The 18,447-nt window shown below is 45.5% G+C and overlaps 1 protein-coding gene and 1 non-coding gene across 9 annotated transcripts in view; both read right to left on the bottom strand.

Moving 5' to 3' along the window:
- Positions 1 to 4,560: 4,560 nt before the first annotated feature.
- Positions 4,561 to 4,632, bottom strand: TRNAT-CGU (transfer RNA threonine (anticodon CGU)). The gene has a single exon. It is a non-coding gene; the product is annotated as a tRNA-Thr (tRNA).
- An 11,453-nt stretch (positions 4,633 to 16,085) lies between these two features.
- RAB11FIP4 (RAB11 family interacting protein 4) overlaps positions 16,086 to 18,447 on the bottom strand; it is a 126,784-nt gene continuing 124,422 nt past the window's right edge. For all 8 annotated transcript variants that reach the window (XM_054221737.1, XM_054221736.1, XM_054221738.1 and 5 more), the window contains one exon: positions 16,086 to 17,969. In XM_054221737.1, coding sequence (XP_054077712.1) covers positions 17,853 to 17,969 — 117 coding nt within the window. In that variant the 3' untranslated portion in view covers positions 16,086 to 17,852. The remainder of the gene's footprint in view (positions 17,970 to 18,447) is intronic.

The following is an 18,447-nucleotide window of genomic DNA, read 5'->3' as shown; positions in this document are numbered from 1 at the left end:
ATCCATCCATCCCCCTTGTTCCTCCTTCCCTGCATAATTGGAGTTTGTTTCAGGCACACTGCCTGGAGTGTCAACTGGCATCTTCAAGTTTTCACAGAAGTGTTCACTGCCATTTGGCATCACCTTTTCCATTTAAATTTTGTTTTCACAGGTTCCCTTGGGAAACCAAGGCACAAAGGACTGCTCCGCACTATGCCAGCATGGCAGTAAGGACCGTCACTCCCTCTCCTGGGTCCCCACAGAGCTCATTCAGAAAATCCCACTGCTGCCACTCAGGATGCTACACCTTGCTCTCAGGGGAGCAGCAGCAGCACACTGTGCTGACCCCTTCATTCATCCTGGCCAGGGAGGTACACCTGGACCTTTTCATTAGTGCCTAATTATAGATGACAGTACCATCCTCAGGGCTGGATGTCTATAACACTTGCTACTCCTGTACCAAAGCAAAAATACAACTGGGATCCTCATGGAGGAACTTCACAACTGCTTTGCTCCATGTGTTTCTAGAGGAGGGGACACCAGTAACTTTGGCCCTTGAACGCAGAATGAGGTCACTCACTGTGCCTTTCCTATGGTTGCCATAAACAGTTTTCAGGCCGGGGGGGGAAGGAGGGAAGGGATTTTATTTCCTATCTCACAGTCATTTCTTTAAATTATTGAATACTGCAGCATTCAATGGATTACTATTCGCAAACACGTACCTGCTCCTCCGGCAGAACAAATCAAGTAATTTCTGTTTCTGCTTGAGCCTTCGGCATGCAGACAAAAACATTTTTTATTCATCAGTGGTAAAAGGCTACAGCCATTTGACTTTAAACACAGACATGCTTCTGGGCTCTCTTCCAGGAAGTCTGTGTCACCCAGGCTTTAGATCGATATGTTTGTCTGCAAAGTCACCCTTTTGATCTGTAATTTTTCATTTTGACACAAGAAATGCCTTTTGGTCAAACTTCAGCAGTCCATTAAATTCCAGGCATAATGAAAATGGGAATCACATTGCTGTAGCCATGTGAAGATTTCCCCAGTTCGGGGTTTATTTACTCATGGGTTAATTTACTCAGCCATATATGCAGGATTCAGACAACACTGCGAATACTGTTCTCCTGCCTCATGCTGCTGCTTTCCCCTCAATTGTTTGTTGGTAGTCTCACAAGCAGTCACAGCTTAATAAAATACTTTGTACATTTAGTTGTCTAATCCTCAGGAAATGTTATCGTGGTTTCACATTGCAGATGCTGAGCATCATCCCAGTTTGGCCCTGTCCTTGACCATGTACAAAGGCAGGGCTCAGCTGCCAGGACACCAGCCCCATCCCTGAAAGCAAGGGCTCTTGCTAGCCCATGGCCCAGCTGGCTCAGGCAGCCCTGTCACCCCTGGCACACCATACTCCATTTGCACAACTCTGCACATGTATTTTCTTTCAAAGTTCAAGGTTTCAGGGCTTGGGTTTGGGGCTTTTTTTCCCTCCTTTAAAAAAAAATAACAACAACAAAAAAAGTGTCAGCTATCCCATGGAGGATACCCAAAAAGCAAGAGAGCTGGGAAGACAATCCCAGTTTATTAGTGGGACAAGTGGGTCTGAACAGTTTTTGGGACAATCCCCCTGCCCAGCTCCACACAGCAAGGTCTGAGCAAGGCTTTCGAATGATCTCACCACTATTTCTGAAACAGACACACAGCTCCTCCTGTGCTGCTAGCACACTGGTTTTCAGTTGCTGAGGTGTGACCCCAGGGAGGACGTGACAGACGCTCGGGAGAGTTGCAAAGCACTGAAAAATGTTATTATAATCTGAACAAAGAACATTATGCTTTTAGTCCCCATTCACATCTTACCTTTCAAAAGCAGGCGTTTTCTGTCAGCCTCTTAAAAATACATATAATACGCAATTCAGAAATACCGCTGTTATAATTGATTCATTTTTACACTTACTTTAAAGGGGTCATGAAGATGTCTGGATTCTGAATAAATGGTTTGTCAAACCAGAAAGGTCAGGAAATTCGGTATCTAAATACAGCCAAGACTTTAAGCAGCAACACATCTTTTAAGTACATTAATTGTAATGTGTTTTTATTAGGTAATTAAAAAAGGCCTCATTTAATAACTTCTCATTTAATAGAGAAGTTATATTCAGAGGACGCTGCTCAGTATTTTCTGGAATAAAACCAAAGATTTTAAAGCAACTCAAATAGGGCACCTAAATATTTTTGTGCTTTTGGTCAGGACTTGTGTCCAAAATAAACAACTTGCCCTCACCTACCCAAAAAGATCCCAAACCAAAACCATCTCCAGCATACCTATGATCAATCGTAAGCATTTTGTTCATTGGCACTTCAGGAGTTTAGCTATTAAATTAAAGCCAAAATCAAATGTATTGCCGGAGTGAGTAAGAAGAGGGGGCCGTGAAGGTGGGAGGTGAGAAACCACATGCTCTGCCTCAACCCAACCCAACCGTGCCGCACCAGGAGCTCCCACAAACAGTGAAGGGGCAGAGACACCAAAGGGAAGGGAGTGGGAAGAGCCAAGAGCCTCAGCGGTGCCCACACCGGCGAGCCAGGAGTAGCAGGATAAGCTCTGCTTAGATGTGAGGAGCAGGACAGTTTATATGGATTTTACCTCTAGGCTGGACTTTGCTCACACACAGGGTCAGCTGACACAGTCTCGTTAGCTTGAGCGGCTCTCTGCTCATTTACACTGGCTGGGGTCTAGCTGCTGATTTCCAGTTTTGTTAACAAACCCTGTGGTGCTCCTGCCCTGAGTAAGGCAGGCCAACCACAGCACACGTGTGGGGTGACAGAGACACGCACGGGACTGGACTTTCACACTCCGAGCTCCTGCTGCAAGGATTGTCTCCATTATCTGAAGTAACCCGCAGCCTCCACTCTTGCCTGAGCTGGGGCTGCGAGTCATTTGTTTCCAGGCGGCTCAACGCAGCACCCCACTCTGCTGTAAACTTTACATGGGACCACAGAGGCACGGCTCCATTCCTTCTGATAAGCCAACCAGAACTTTTCAGAGGTGACAAACTGCTCCAAAAGCTTCACCTGTTCCAACATGATATTTATAGCAAGGCCTCCACCCATACTTTTCTGTACAGAAACACATCCTTGTCTTCCTCTGGACTTTCTTGACTACTACAAGGAACTGGGCAAAGCAAAGGACCTTCCTCACAAGACTCCCGGGAGTCAGAAGTGAACATTCCAGTTCTGCAGAGACTGAAGTTAAGCAACTGGTAAACTGCCTGGATGCGTTATGGCCACAGAGAACAGCAATGCCAGAGTTTTATTGAAATACCTGGCTCTTAGTCCTGGCTTCGTGGCACACGTTTGGGCAAGACTCAACTGCTTGGGTTTACGGGATGGCAAGCCTGTTTCAGGGAGGACCTCAGTTTCACAATTGGTTTCAACCAGAAACAAACCCACAGAATTCTGGAATTCTCTGCAAAAGCTGCAAGACAGCTTTTGAATCATTAGAAACATTTTGGTTTGACATTCTGATGTGAGATGCTGCAGAATTAAAAAAAAAAGAAGTCAAAATAGAGTGTTTCAAAGCTGGGACTTTTGTCCACAAAATCCTCCAACAAAGTTGACAGGATTTTGACAGCACTGCATTTTCCAAGTAAAACAGTGTCTATATTTTTCTAAACAGGTTCTAAACTGCATTTCCTGTTTTTATATCAAAATGTACTATGGCTTTTTTTTGTGGCTTGTTAATAACATACTGTACAACCATTTTGTACAAACCTCCCCAAACACCTTACGCACACACTTCCAACACCTCCTGAGAAAGACAAACAGCCTCCTACCTTGTCAATCCCAGCCTAAGTGCACATTAAACAGCAAAAACTAGCCTTTTCTAAGCATCAAAGGAAACAGCTAGGTTTTTTTTGGAAGAGGGTCCTCAGCTCTTCCCAGATATCAGGCTGATTTTGCAATTAAATAACTGTTCTTTACATATTTTTAGCTGTCTGAAAGCAACAATAATCAAAGTGCTGTTATACAGAGCCAGCAGAAATACCCTTGCACACGTGTAAAGCTTCACACAGCTTTATGTATTGAGAACCAAGCAATGAAGGTCAGTTCTGGTATAACTGGTACAACTGCACTAAGCTTTTTATACCAGGATTCAGCTTCTCTCCACCATTTCAGGACTCTATGTGGGCATGACATCAGATCCAGCACCTATAAAGTAACAGCAGGATTCATCACTTCGGAGCTCACCAAACACCTCCTCCACAGCAACGCAGTAAAAAACATCAGTTTAACCGTGATTCACAGCATCCAGGACAACCCTCTTGAGCCTGGCCGCCCCCCGCTGCCGCACAGATGCCCCCTGGGCTCACCACCTGCTGTGTGCCAAGGACCCGCGGGGACCGCGGCCACCCCGCTAGCTCCGTGGCTCCGCTCCCCGGGACCCGCAGCCGCTGGGGAGCCAAGCCAAGAGCCGGGGCGGATTTCGGTGGCAGGAAGCCAAAAAAATTAATTAAGAAAAAGGCGCCGCAAACGAGGGGGCGTCCGCGGCGTCCCCGCGGCAGAGCTGCCAGCGCACCGCGCTGCCTCGGCAGGCACGGACGGGGTTCGAACCCGCGATCTTCGGTTTACGAGACCGACGCCTTACCACTTGGCCACCGCGCCTGACGGGCTAACTGCTCCCCCGCGCCACCAGTGGAAGGCACCAACCCGCCCGCCCGGGGAGCTGCCGGCGGCGGGACGGGGTGGCCCCGGGGAGCTGCCGGCGGCAGGACGGCACGGGGCGGCCCCGGCAGACCCCTCAGCCCCGCGGGACGGCGCGGGGCCGCCCGCCGGTGCGGTTGGCGGTGGCGGGTGCGGGGCAGCCGCGGGGCGGAACACCGGGAACGGGCGGCGACGGACCCGCCCAGGGCGGAGGGACGGGAGCACGGGCCGGTCGCACCCCAGCGCCACCCCCGCCGGCTGACGGGGGTCGTTGGCCGGGCCCTTCCCCGCCCGTCCTCCTGCCCCTTCTCCCCGCAGCCATATTCCTCCCCCAGAACCCCGTTTCTGGTAACCCCCGTGCGGTACCACCCCCCCGCGGCGGAGCCTCCCACCGGCATCACCAGCCCGGGCCGCACTATTGCTCAAAAAATAAATTATTGGTGAACACTTGCTTTTCTTTCTCCTGGTTAACACCTCCTGATGTTTCTCACGGCAGAGTAAAGCTGCGCATTACAACGGAGACGCTGAGAGTTGCCTAAGGAAACGAACAGTAGCTATGACTGATGACCTTTAGGACTAGATGACCTTTAAAGGTCCCTTCCAATCCAACACACGCTATGATTCTATGATTCTATTTTGTATGAAAAAAGTCTGCTGCTAAGCTTACACATTCAGCCCTGCTGCTTTCCAGTGTCTGGCACCTGCTAATGAGAGAGTGCTGGCCCCGACTCCCAGTTTCGGGGAGAGGAAGGCTCCCCCCCCAAGCAAGAGCACACCCTGCTCGCACACTGTCCTGCAGCGGGACACAATGTCCCCTCACAAGTCCCGCACAGGGGGACCTGGCTGGGGCTCGGGCACAGCACAGCTCCAGCCCTGCCATCGCTGCTGCCTCCCGTCACTCTCCCTCTGCCAAGCAACAGCGTTTCCACCCCTTCCCCTGGGACAATATCAGGCAATCTAACATGGGTTTGTGTCAGGAAGTGTTTCCTGATATTCAAACTCAATTTTCACATTTTATTCAATTCCATTATCTTCTGTTTACATAGTAAAATCATAATAGCATAAATCATTGATACAATACTACATTATTAATATTTCCTCCTTTGGGTTTCCAGCTACTAAATATTTAGTCTTATGGCTAATGCTTGGTTAAAACCCAAGAAATGAATCAGCACTCATTTTTATCACCACTAGCTGTAGGGCAGGAGGGAAGAATTTGAAGGATGTGGGTTTGAACCATTATTTAGCTTTACATTGAAATTGCTCATTCTGGTTTCTACTTTTCAACCATTGCTGGGCAGCAGAAAGTAATCCGGTATTTTTTGGCTTACATACTCCTCCCGAAAAACACAAACCAAAGCAACCAACCAAAAAGAAAATTTAAAAAATCCAGGCAAAGTTAGAACGTAATACAGATCTGACATAACATAATCCGTCTTTTTACTTTATAGCTATGACTTTGTCACCAGGCACCACTGTCTGTTTAATCAGATCCGAGTTGCACAACCTTTATTGCAAGAATGCACACTGCATTTGCCATGTGCTCCTTGCACAAATAAATGAAACACGTGACGTCTGAACAGCTCATTCCAAAGAGGAAGAGTTCGCTTCCTAAGGGTAAGTCCTATTTTTAGGTGTTAATGCAAACACTGTGCCAAATATTTCCAAGCAGGTCTCTCATGCTAAGGCTTACTTTTTTGATGCCACAGTTGCTTGGGAAGCCTGCACCCTGGTGACACTGGGATGCTTGGCCGAAAGCAGCAGGACGGCAGGAGCCGATGGGACTATACGACTCACCTCTGGTTTCCAGCCACATCCCATAGCCTCTGCGGCCCTGGACTTTGCATTTTGGGCAGCCGGTGTTTAAACACATCCCTCTGCACATGGCAGCCCTGGCAGCGCTCCCCTTCCCTCCTTCCTTCCCTCCCCCCAGCAAATCCTTGCTTTGTACAGCCAGAGCTCACTCCGCAGTCCACACTTTGGCCAAAGGACAGGCTTGGTCGGGGGTCCTTTCCTGCCACATGGGACAAGTGCTGAGGCAAGACCAGAGGATACTAAAGGGCTGGGAGCAACCCTGCCCGGTGACTGTTCAGGTTTTAAATAAAAGCCAGAGCACATTAAGAAAGGCCACACAGCAGCCAAGAGAGACAGCATTTCATAAAACACAACCTGCAATTTTCTTGCGTTATGGAACAACAGGGAAAGAGCGAGCGCAGCCTTTCAGCAGCTGAGTTCCATCTACCTCATTTGGTGTCATAGCCCAGCTCTTCTGTCTTTCTTTTCAGAAACAGTCTGCACTGTGAGTTGTGAGCCTTATGCTGCATGCTATTGCATGAAAAAATTAACTACATTGTCTGTCCGCAAGCTAAGGCACAAAGATCTCGATGTGAGGGAATAAGGGTTTAAGCACTATGCCAGAAGACATGCTTACATATTATCACTGCAAAGTTGCTTTAAAATCACCATTAATCCAAATAGTTATGGTTATACATCTGGGACAGTCTTCAATTTAGTAGTCATATGCTCTAACCCCTTTTCTGTGTCCAAAAAGCAGCTGGCTCCAAGGACAAAACTTACTCCGAGTTATGCAAGCTAGGAGAGTCCCTGCTGCATTACATGCGTCAAAAGACATTTAGAGTGGAGTGACACATCCCAGACCCCCGTCTGCCATCAGCAATCCCACAAAACGTTGTAACGTGGGCTGTCAAGAACAGCAAAAAGAGCAAGGGAAAGCATCAAAGTCACAGCTTTGAGACGGCTACGCTGGGCAAAACATGTCTGCCAAGACAGCATGAGGAGATCAGAGCCTGCTGCCAGACTACAGGAGTTGGCCGCTGTCCTCCCTTGGTGCTCACATGAGATGTATTTCCTCTTTGTAATGGCTCTCCTTGCCACCGTCCAAGTTTTCAGGAGTCAGAACTCCTGCATTCTATTTCCTACTCTGCTACTGCCTCGTTTAACCTCTGTCTGGCTTCAAACCCTCTTTCCTTCCTCCCTCCCCCCCAAAAGATAAGAGCAAGATAACAATCACCTCCCAGGGAGTTCTGAGCTTTAATTCCTTGTTGCAAAATGACCCAAGGGTCTCAGCTCTCCCCAGCACAGTACGAACAGCATCATTTGTTAGAAACTATTACAGACTTTGTGATACCTAGTGTTGATGTATTCCTATCCCCAGAGTAACAGCTGATTTACTTTCCCAGTGTGTCTTTCTTGCGTACCAGTGAGTAACTGTTCTGGAAGTAGCTCAGTAATACAGCATGGTAGCCTGAGCTGCTGAGATTTGGGAACAAAACTGCTCCGTGTCTCTCTGGTGAAGTAGTTTAGCATACACAGCGGGGAGTTTTCTTTGAGCCTGCTGTTAAAAACCTGAATATCCAAAAACTCATTGCCATAAGGAATCTGGGAACGGGGAAGCCTGAGAAGATAACATGCAGGGAAGTTACTCCATGGATTATTCATACACTTTGCTCTGATTCTCCAGATGTCTCTACCTGCTGGGAGAAAAGTTGCCCAGCAACCACATGGGATGATATTGTAGAAGATGTAATACCAGGTTTAGAAAATACTGACAGCCAAATCAAAGCAGTTTGCACATTATGATCACTTGAAGATCACCAAAATGCTTTTTAAAGGAAAATGTTTGCCCTGTAAGGCTTGAACTGATCAGTGAAGTCTTTTCAAACTTCCTTTCCCCCTCTCCCTTCCTTAAATAAACACCACAGGCCCAGTTCTCTGCTTTACACCCTTCACCATTGTTCACACAGGTGCAAAATGGTCACTTTTTTTACATCGAGGGCACAAGTGACACTAATGAAGAAGCAGGCTAGGGGTGCAAGCAGTGGCTTTTCAGGAGGCAAATTTTAAACCCACTAAACCCCCCATGGAAGCACAGCTGTGAGCCATCCACACCTGCAGCCATGTCAGCATGGGCTTCCCTGGTGTTCCCAGGCTAACTCTGATGGTTTCCCTCAAACACGCCCCCGGGCAGGTAGGACAGGGCAGCGACCTGCACAGAGCTGCTTGAGGAGATGCTTCACCCCAGGAGTCTCCTCAACATGCCACAGAAAGGCCCCGTTCTTCCCTGTAAAAAGCATCCAGCACCTCTGTGGGCTGACTGTGGCTGCATCTCTATCAGCAGTGTTTTCCCAAACCAATGGACCCCTCCTTTCAGTAACGGCGCCCACAGACACCAGCCCCAGGGCCGCTGCCCCTGAGGTGCCCCAGTGCCCTCCCCTCACTCCACACAGACTCTTGCAAATAGTAGCCTTGAACCTAAACACCTCATCACTTAGTAGGTTATATTTTTCCTCTAGCAGTTAAAATAAAGACCAAAGAAGAGGCCAGCAAGTCTGGCAGCTCAAACAACAGATGAGGAAAAAAAAAATTACCTCAGAGTTCTGGTCGAGGGGGTCCCGCAGGCACCAGTGCGTCCTCCACTTCCTGCCTCACACAGGGCCTGTTTCTCTGGGGACAGCGACATGGTGAGTCCCGCCCAGAGCCCGACTGGAGCGAGGGTCTCCTTGTGCCTCACTGCCTCCACACGCTGCCTGGCCACGGGCCCCAGCTCCCAGCCGCTGCCTGAGGTTTCCCACCACCATTATGGTCCCTCATGGGCAAACTTTGCAGTCCCGCTCCCAGGAGGGCTGGTCTAAACGCACTCGGGAGCTACGGCTGCTCCTGGGGGCTTGGCACGGGGCAGCTGTCACTGGGCCACCCAGGGCAGGGCCGTCCCTCAGGCCTCTCCCCAGCACAGGGGAGCGGGAGAAAGCCCTTGCCATCAGTTTAACCACAACCCCCCTCTCCCCAGTGCCCCGTGGCACACCTGGGGGTGGTCAGGGCTGGCCACACGAGGTCAGACCGTGCGCCAGCGTCAGCCCCCGCCGGGGGACATGGCTTCAGGCTGTGCCCTCCTCACAGCAGCTCACTGCTCCCCAGGAAAGGAGTCAGAGCACAGGCTCGTTAGCCACATGGGTGGCTATTATATTTAAGCCAGATTAAAGAGTTGGCCCCAAATCTTGCAAATGGCTCACCGCTGGAGTTCCTATTAATTGAGAAGGGGAGCGCCGTGGGTGGAGAGAGATCAGCGGGTTGGTCCCCTGAAGCTTTGGCATTATGTATCCCACAAAGCTCCTGGAAATTTAACTTAGTTGTGGCTGTCAGATAAAGCACGTGCGGAGACAAACTCATTCCCTGGTGACATCCGTGTAATTTGGCCAGAGCTAATGAGGTTCGCGTTTGGGCAGGGCAGAGCAGGACCGTGCAATCCTTCTTGCAATGAGCACAGAAACAGAGGCGGGCGCACACTGCCTGTGCCAGGGATGCAGGGCAAAGCGGGACACTGCATCAGTCACCCACGACAGACGACTTTTTAGTCATGCAGGGAAAGCAAATAATTTATTTACATATCTGATTGTACATTACAGCTACCTGAAAGGATCCACATTAGCAGTATTTCAAGAAAATACAGAGAAAATCGTGTAATTGCACATTGCAACAGTACTGACATCACTTCACTTGTGTTGTAAATTACAGAATGAGGTTAAAAATAGTCATATGCCACTTTTGCTGACTGCTTTTTTCAGTTTTTTTTAGTAACAATGGAGCGAGTGGACTTTGCTCATTTTCATACTAAGCAGCCTTTGAAGTAAAAAATAAAACCACCTCCTTGCTTCTAAGGCAGCTGTATAATTTGTCAAGTGGGTGCCAAATTCAGTTAAAAAATTTCTGCTTCGTGAGGATGGAACATATTATTTTATAGATTAAAACTTTGTGTTTCGGGAAATTTATGAGATTGATGATTTCTTTCTTGTGACTTACCAAAATTGATTCTCTCACTGTGTCCAGGGGCTGGTGAGTGGGATATTGATAAAGCACAAGGTGCAAGAGCACAAACAATTCAAGCCTCTCACCAGATGAGGGGGTCAACGCTCAAGAAATGAAAGCACCAGCTCAAGAAGAGGTTGGCAGGAGGGAGGGAGGGAGATTTCTAGGACCAGGTCCATGGTTGCCAGTTACAGATGGCCCGGTCTCACAATGCATCTATTTAGCTTCCCAAACGTTGCAGGAGAGTGCTGCGCTACAAACCCCAAGGGAAGGAATTTATGTTGCAGTTGCCAAAATGCGAAAAGCCAGACACCCAATTTCTCACATCTGCAAGAGGAAGATCTCCAGTCATGCAGATCCAGGGTCTGTCCTTAGGAAAAGCCGCCTCAGAAGCCAAGGAGGAAACAGAAGTAATCTAAAGCATTTTACCCTCTCCAAGAAGGAGAGTCCATGAATCGGTAATGCTATTTCTCTTTCCATTTCAATGGGCAAAGTAAATCACTTGCCCACTCCCACAAAAATAATCCCAGAACTAAAGTTAACCTGAAATGGGCAACGTGTTCAAATGAGATTTTGGCCTCATGTCCATTTCAAGTATAAAAAGCAGCAAATTGGCTTTAGTGTGAACAAAGCCTATAATCACTAAGTCAGGACCGTAACAGTTAAGTGTTTTATTATTTTGAATTAATAATGATACTAGAACAATAAATCCGGGGAGTGTGTGTGTGACATTGCCTTACAAAAAAACCAGCCATCTGACACATTTCTAAAAGAAGACAAAGAACTGCTAATTATGTTAAATTTCATTTGCTAAGTAATTTAGACCGTGATCTAGTGCTTCTAAAAAAACCTGTACAAAATGAGTACTTTTTACATCTCAGAGGCACATGAATACAAATCTGATCTATTTTATATATACACATGTACATTACATGGAAACCAGAGACGAAGATCAAATGAAAAAAGTGTATATAAAAAGTGCCCAAAACAGGAGATAAATGTGGAATTAAAATGTATCCTCACAACAGAGAAGGCACAAGTACTAAAATATATAACCATGCAAAAAATGTAAGTACAGTCTGTGCAACAAAGCAAAACAAATGGCTCCCACAACTGATTGCACAGTAATTCTCAAAATATCTCAGTATTTAAACATACCATCAGTGCAACACTTACTGTCCTGTAGCATGCTAAAGTGTTCACATGATATAAAATTCTTGGTTCCCCTTCTGACTTCCTTTCTCCATAGCCAGAATAATTTAGCTATGGATAAGGTATTAGATAAAATGGGGCTGATGTTGGGTGGTGAGGAAGATCACTGCTCCAGCTGCCTGGGTGGAAGAGTAACTGCAGCCTTCCTGCAGCCCTTACTGTTTATTGAAGGTTGCGTCTGCCAGAACCATCCCCTCCGTGCCTTGCACCAGGGCACAACGGGCTTTGCGGGGGTTTGCCAGGGTGAATGTCACTTTGCTGAGAATGGTGATGCGAGAACTGTCAGCTCAGATGTCACAGTTGCACCACTAACACCACCTACATAAAAAAAATACAGATTCTAGGGGTAGGTGTCCAAACTATACCAAAGAAGTCCATGTTTGTTAATATATGTTTTCATTAGGTTTAAAGTTTAAGTAAAAAGTAATCTCTGTCATAATTATATGTTTGAACAGGTACTACTCTCGCAGTTCAACAAAACTTTGAGACTTAAGCCGATAAGGTAATAAAAAAAAAAAAAAGTTTAAGGAACACAACGGAGCACTGTAAGCTGGCTCCACACTGTGGCAAATCATGGTACAGTGACCTTAGCTGCAGATGTTTCTATCTTAATGGGCTGCTGTCATTATCTATAAGGTTTGCTTGCTAGGCTAAAAGCTAGTAGGGCTGCGCCTTGCAAACAGAGTGTCGAAGTACAGCATGCATTTGGACAGCTATGCAGAATCAAGACAAAACTTATGGGGACATCCCAGTGATGCCTTCAGGCTCATTTACTCTATGGGCTTGCATATCATGAGAATTAGCTACAACATTTCGTCGTGTAAATAGGACATAAGTTGTCTTCAGGACCACAGAAAATCCATGGATAGGACTGGCCTGGTATAAAGCCAGGCCTCAGTCATACTGAAGCCAAGAATCTTGTGTTTGTCTCTCCCATCCACTTAAAGTGTCTGCCCCAAGGCACATGGACACTCTGACAGCAGGCACAGTGGCTGGGGACAAGACCAAGAGTGTAAAAGTCAACAGAAGATATATTGGGGAAGAATCCCACAAAGAAACGACTCTCTTGCACATCAGAGCAACTCCCAGTGCATTATGCAGGAGTACGGGATACAGACCAAACACCTACTGCAATCCTTATCAAACTCTGAAGGCACATGCAGAGTTTCGTTAGATAAGAAACCCACACATGCCACATGCTTCAACAACAAACTGCTCCTAGGATCAATATTTTGGACTAAAAAATACTGAGAAAACAACCCTAAGGATGCTGCAAAAGAACAAAACGGCCAACAACTGTTGAACTATATCCTTTAAAATCAGCTGTGTTACATCACCTGTCATGCCTTCTTGACAATGTTCCTTGAGTAACAAATGACATAACAAGAATATGAGCATTGCTACTTATACCAGAACCTGTCCAGGAACTGCTCAGTTAAAGTTTGAGTCAGTTTTCACTCAAATTAATATAAGCCAAGCCACTGATTTGGCAAGTGTTCGATCAGCTGCTACTTCCTTCCTTCCTTGGAAAAAATCCCTCAGACCACACCATACAGTATTTGTTTTAAGAGAAAACCACTGTATATTCACTGCCATTAAAGAAGAAAAAAAAAAATATTCATTTATTTGTAAATTCTAGTTCTTAGATTCATCATGTCATTAGCGCTACGATGCAGAGACCGCTGAACAGTGACTGAGGCAGCAGGTCACAACGTACGTTTATATATTAGCTTCCAAGCCTTCAATTACTAAGCAGATTAGGGAGCCTAAATACTGTAGGCCAAGATCCTCATTTACTTCTACTGAAGTAAATGGAGCATTGCTGCATTCAGACAGTACAGTATTTGTTGATACACGTATCTTTGAGAATTAATGATGCTGTGTTCAACTCCCTACAGAGCTGGCTGAGAAACATCAGAATTTCTCTCAAGACCATAGAAGAAAGTTGGCAGCAAAAGTGCATGCAATTTTTTTTTTTTGAGACTTGCTACAAATTTGCATTTTAAAAACTCCTTAAAAACAGATGGGATGGTTAGTTTGTCACTGTTGCACTTCAAAACACAGCAAATTCACAAACACCTTGAGTCTTTGATAGAAGTTATTCAAAAAGTTATGAAAAATACTCATTTGACGTCAAGATAGTTCTGAATCAGCATCACACTCTGAAACCGGAACTAGGCAGCAGCTGAAGACTGATGTCTGGAGGGAAGCAGCCAGTATCAGAAAAATCTTGAGAGACTACATTTCAGGTACTCTTTAAGTGCAAGTTTTGAAAGAGGTATTTTTTCCGCAGTAGCTTGTGTGTGGGATTAGCCTGATGAAGGACAGCTTCTGGCCAGACGCAAGTAATTTTTTTTCACTGTACAAAAATAGCTGCAGTGGTTTGCAACTGGTTTGACCAGAATATCACTTAGCTTTTCAGAATCTACAGTAGAATGAACTAAGGAGCAGATCAAGATACAGTACCTTGGATTGTGTTTGCATCCCCGAGCGTTAAATGAGAAGCAGTTTTGACACAAGAATGTTTACTGCATTTGAGATGATACCACATTTCTGTGTTTGAAGTTATTTACCCAGGGAAGTGAAGCCATTGTTCCACTAACAGTAACAGACTGTACTTCCCCGGCTGGCCTGTGAGCACAAAGGAAGCCCACAGTAAAGAAATAAGGAATTTATCACAGACACTGAAAACGGTGCCTCCTTATCTCCCACATCTCCCGTCTGTCTGCCAATGTGTGTGTCACACTCTCTGCACTCTCTGCAACGTTGATACCAGATCACTCTTCTCCCTGCCCCAGTGACCCGTCAAGTGATCCCTTATTACTAAGTTACCTGCATGTCAAAAAACATGACGACTTCTTTTCTGGGACAGAAGAGCTCTCCAAGGCTTGGATTGCAAGACAAGTCAGTCTATTATCTGTAGTTACTCAGTCTAAAAATACAATCGCTAATTAGTATTTTCTGAGGTGGATACCTTACAGGAAAATGTATCTGCCAGTGAAATAAATGCCTCTCCCACCTCCAGCTCACATTATTTGTCAAACATCACGAAATGTCTGGATACGTATTTGAAAAGTAACAGAAAGCAGTACCATGCCACAGGCCCCACAGGAGCAGAAGTATAAACTCCTTTATGCAATAAAACAAAGCTACAAACACCACCAACATGGTGGTAAGACAACTCTTCAGATGCAAACACTGGAGCAAGGAACAGTTTCTAAACGCTAAAGCAGCTGGGTACAGAGCTAAACAAGACGACTTGCAGGTCTTCACAAAATCGACTGCTGAGTACCCCTGGCTAGAATGCTGCTTTCAGGATTTAGTGACTATTTGTCACCACTAGTGACTATTCACTTCTTATGTATAATTACCTGCACAAAAACTTGGCTATCTCTATGCTCATGTCGTCTTCTGTTCATGTCCACAGGCTCTGTGGTCTCAGTGGAGTAAGCCAGGCTCTCCCCTTCCTAAGGGATCAGCATAATTTTCAGTGAAATAGTCCTCAACATTTGCTGATGTTCGACCCTAACAGGAATGAGGTTTAGATTATAAAAATTCTGAAGCTGAGTCCAGTTTAGCTCAAAGTATTGTGGGGAAAACATTCAGTCACCAGTCTGACCTGCAACAGCTTCACTCTTATCTAAATCCACTGCACGAGAGCAGGACAGCAGTGTAACTTACCAAACGAGTTAGGTCCAACAGCAGGGCTGCTGGCTCACCGGCCCTGCTTGTCACAGCAGGTTAGCAACAGCCACTTGACAATCTGAAACAATTCTCTATGCCCTATAAAAAGAGCAAAGTCCTCGGCACAACCCACAAACGGCACCGTGCAGAAGAAAATGCCATCACTAAAGTGCAGGTGAAGAGTCCTGTGTGCAGGGAGCTGTAGGTAGCACCAAGCTGGCTTAACTGTTCCTCTCCTGCCTTCTGCGTGGCACATCCAGAAGCAGCAGCAGGTGGAAAAGGTGCACGTAGGGGTTGTCCATGATGTTCTACCTGCTTCTCCACAAACAGAAGCTGCTGCAATTTAGCACAGAATGTTTTACACCATCCCCGGGTGACAAAGTAGACTTCAAATCCCTTCCTCCAGATTACCCTAGAGCCTCAGGAAACCAGCCCTGAGACATCACTGTTTGAACAAGACTGTACCATTTCTCCCAAAGCACTGAAGTCCTGCAGACATCTTTGTGCGCTGGGATGTTGTGTCCCATAGTTATTTCCCCAGTCCCTTTCGCTTTCCAGTTACTTTACACCTCCCTAATGCAGATACATAGAAACAAACTGTTTTTATTTTCTTGCCTTCAAGAAAGTCTGATTTCAGTACTTCCCACCCTTCCCATCACTCCAGTAACACATCACTGAAGGCAAGAGCACAGAGATAGCAGAAAAATATATATATATTTACATCCATAACTGAATACATGTTTTATGTATTCAAATTCAGGAAAAATGCATCACATATACACACCAAGATACATCAAGAGAATACTAGGGGCAAGACACTGCCAACAGCAAGAAATACACAGAAAAGCACAGTCATTGCTACTGTAACATTCTTCTGGGGAGTGTATTCAATAGAGGAAACATCTCTATGCATTGGGGAAAGCCAGATCCTTGGGCCTATTTTTCTATGCCAGTTGGTGTGAATCAAAAGTGTGAAGTTTTTACTTTAAAAAAGTGCAGGGAATAAAATTATTTTTTTTAAACCATTCAACTATCCAAACAATTCCATAAGCTCCTTATATAAGCTACATTATTAATTAAAAAGGTCCTAGCCCTACAGTACACAAATCCAGCTCAGGAGAACACAGGCACATGTTGAAGTCCATCCCTATTTAAGGCAGCATTTAAGCACACACTCACCTTTAAAGCTTATGTTCTGTCCCACTGACTTCTATGAGCAGTCACAGTACACATTTAAAGTCAAGCACCTGCACCACTGCTCATCTAAATCAGGATGTGTTTGTTCCCTGGTCAGAGCTTTAGATATGCATGTGTGTACTCGGTCTGGATTGGCAACTTCTGCAAGACCAAGCTTTTTCTTTTTACTGACCAACAGGTGAAAGTCACTCACACCAGACTTCTCTTCACCCCTGTGTCAGGACCCAGCCAGCCCTCTCCACAGCTTGCCCACAAAATGTCAGTCTCAAAGGAGTGCAGTGCATCTGGGGTGGGAAAGCAACTCAACACTTAACTTCAAGGGCTGCTCCTCCTCCCCTTGAGGTGGGCTATTTCATGCAATTTTTCTTTTTTTTTTTTTGTTCCGTTTCTCTTTCTGTAAGAGCTGAAATGCGTTCCTTCAGTGAAATCTTTAAAATTAAGGGTGAGGGGAAGGGACAGAATCCCAGAATTCATCTTAATGGCCCACAATAAACCCCTGAAAATAGGGGAACAGATTTGAAGAGCTTCTTAGCCTCAATGCTACAGGGACCTTGGCATAAAAAATACACATGCGCACACACGCTAGAAAGCAGGCTGGCTCAGAGCATCCCAAAGCAGGCTCCAAAGTGATCTTACATAAAAAGCACTTTGTGCTGACAGTGGCAAACAAGTGGATGGTGATTTTTCACAAATAGCAACAATTCTGTAATATCTTCCTCTTCTTCCCTTTTACTTTGTGTCTTTTCCCCAAAGTTGTTTTGTTTTTTTTTTTATCCTATGTGTTGTTTAAGTACTAAAACTAAATCAAATAGGAAATTACACAGTCAGCACCAGTCAGGAACTGAACCTGGGTATGTTAATTGGTTTGTGGTACCCAAATTCCTGGAAGAACGAAAGAACAATTCTTGCTCCTAAAGTTAGGGCCACATCCATATGTTTCCATTGTCTTTTTTACCTTTACAACTAGAGGTAGAATCATTTTGTCCAGTATCTAAAACAGCATGATCCAGTTATATTGTTATTACATTAATATACAGTATCCATCTTATCACAGGTATTGAAAGTGCATGGAAAAAGTCTAACCAAGCCAACTGAGTGACAAATAACACTGTACCAAACATCATATAAACACACCCGCGCACCCACACTCACACGTAGTGTGTATATATATATATATTTATAGATTAATTTACAGTATCAGAGTGTTGTTTAGATCCAGTGGCATGTGCAGAAATATCAGGCAGTTGCTGCTTTTCTTATTCTCTTCAATTCTTTATTTCTAAGATAGACGGGTTGTGGTCTAGGATTGCCAAAATGATCTTGTCCATATACTGTCGCAATCTGTAATTTATCTCTTCCTGTTCTTTAAGGGCTTCCATGAGCTGAAACACAACATTTTTGAAGTTAATCTTGAAATATTCTCACTGGTTTACATAATAGCATGAAATTCAGACAGGTGAGAGACTAGTGCCTGCTCAGGATCACTAATTCCCTTTTGTGATAGGTATTCTACCTTCCTGTATCTCTATTAGAAACAATCTGTATGTCAAAGATCTTTACAGTAAAAGAAGGTGGTGAACTGCCATCACCAGAAATCTTTTGGCAGGTCATCTGAAACAAATTTCCTACTTAACACACCAATCTATCCTGCATCCACACCATGGATGAGCTTCCTCATCTCAGTGCAAAGGCTTGGTGATACTCAATTTTTTTCATGTCTACTGAAACCTGAAGCACTTTTCATGACAGGCTGCTGAACAGAACAAGGATTTCAGTGTTTTGCACTGGGAACAATATGGGCTGCCTCTGTACCATGTGCATACTCTGTCTTCTCAAAAATCCTGCCAAAACAACACAGCT

Source organism: Rissa tridactyla, chromosome 15 (genome assembly GCF_028500815.1).
Source record: "Rissa tridactyla isolate bRisTri1 chromosome 15, bRisTri1.patW.cur.20221130, whole genome shotgun sequence".
Taxonomy (NCBI): domain Eukaryota; kingdom Metazoa; phylum Chordata; class Aves; order Charadriiformes; family Laridae; genus Rissa; species Rissa tridactyla.
This window is presented reverse-complemented; position numbering and strand designations above follow the sequence as displayed.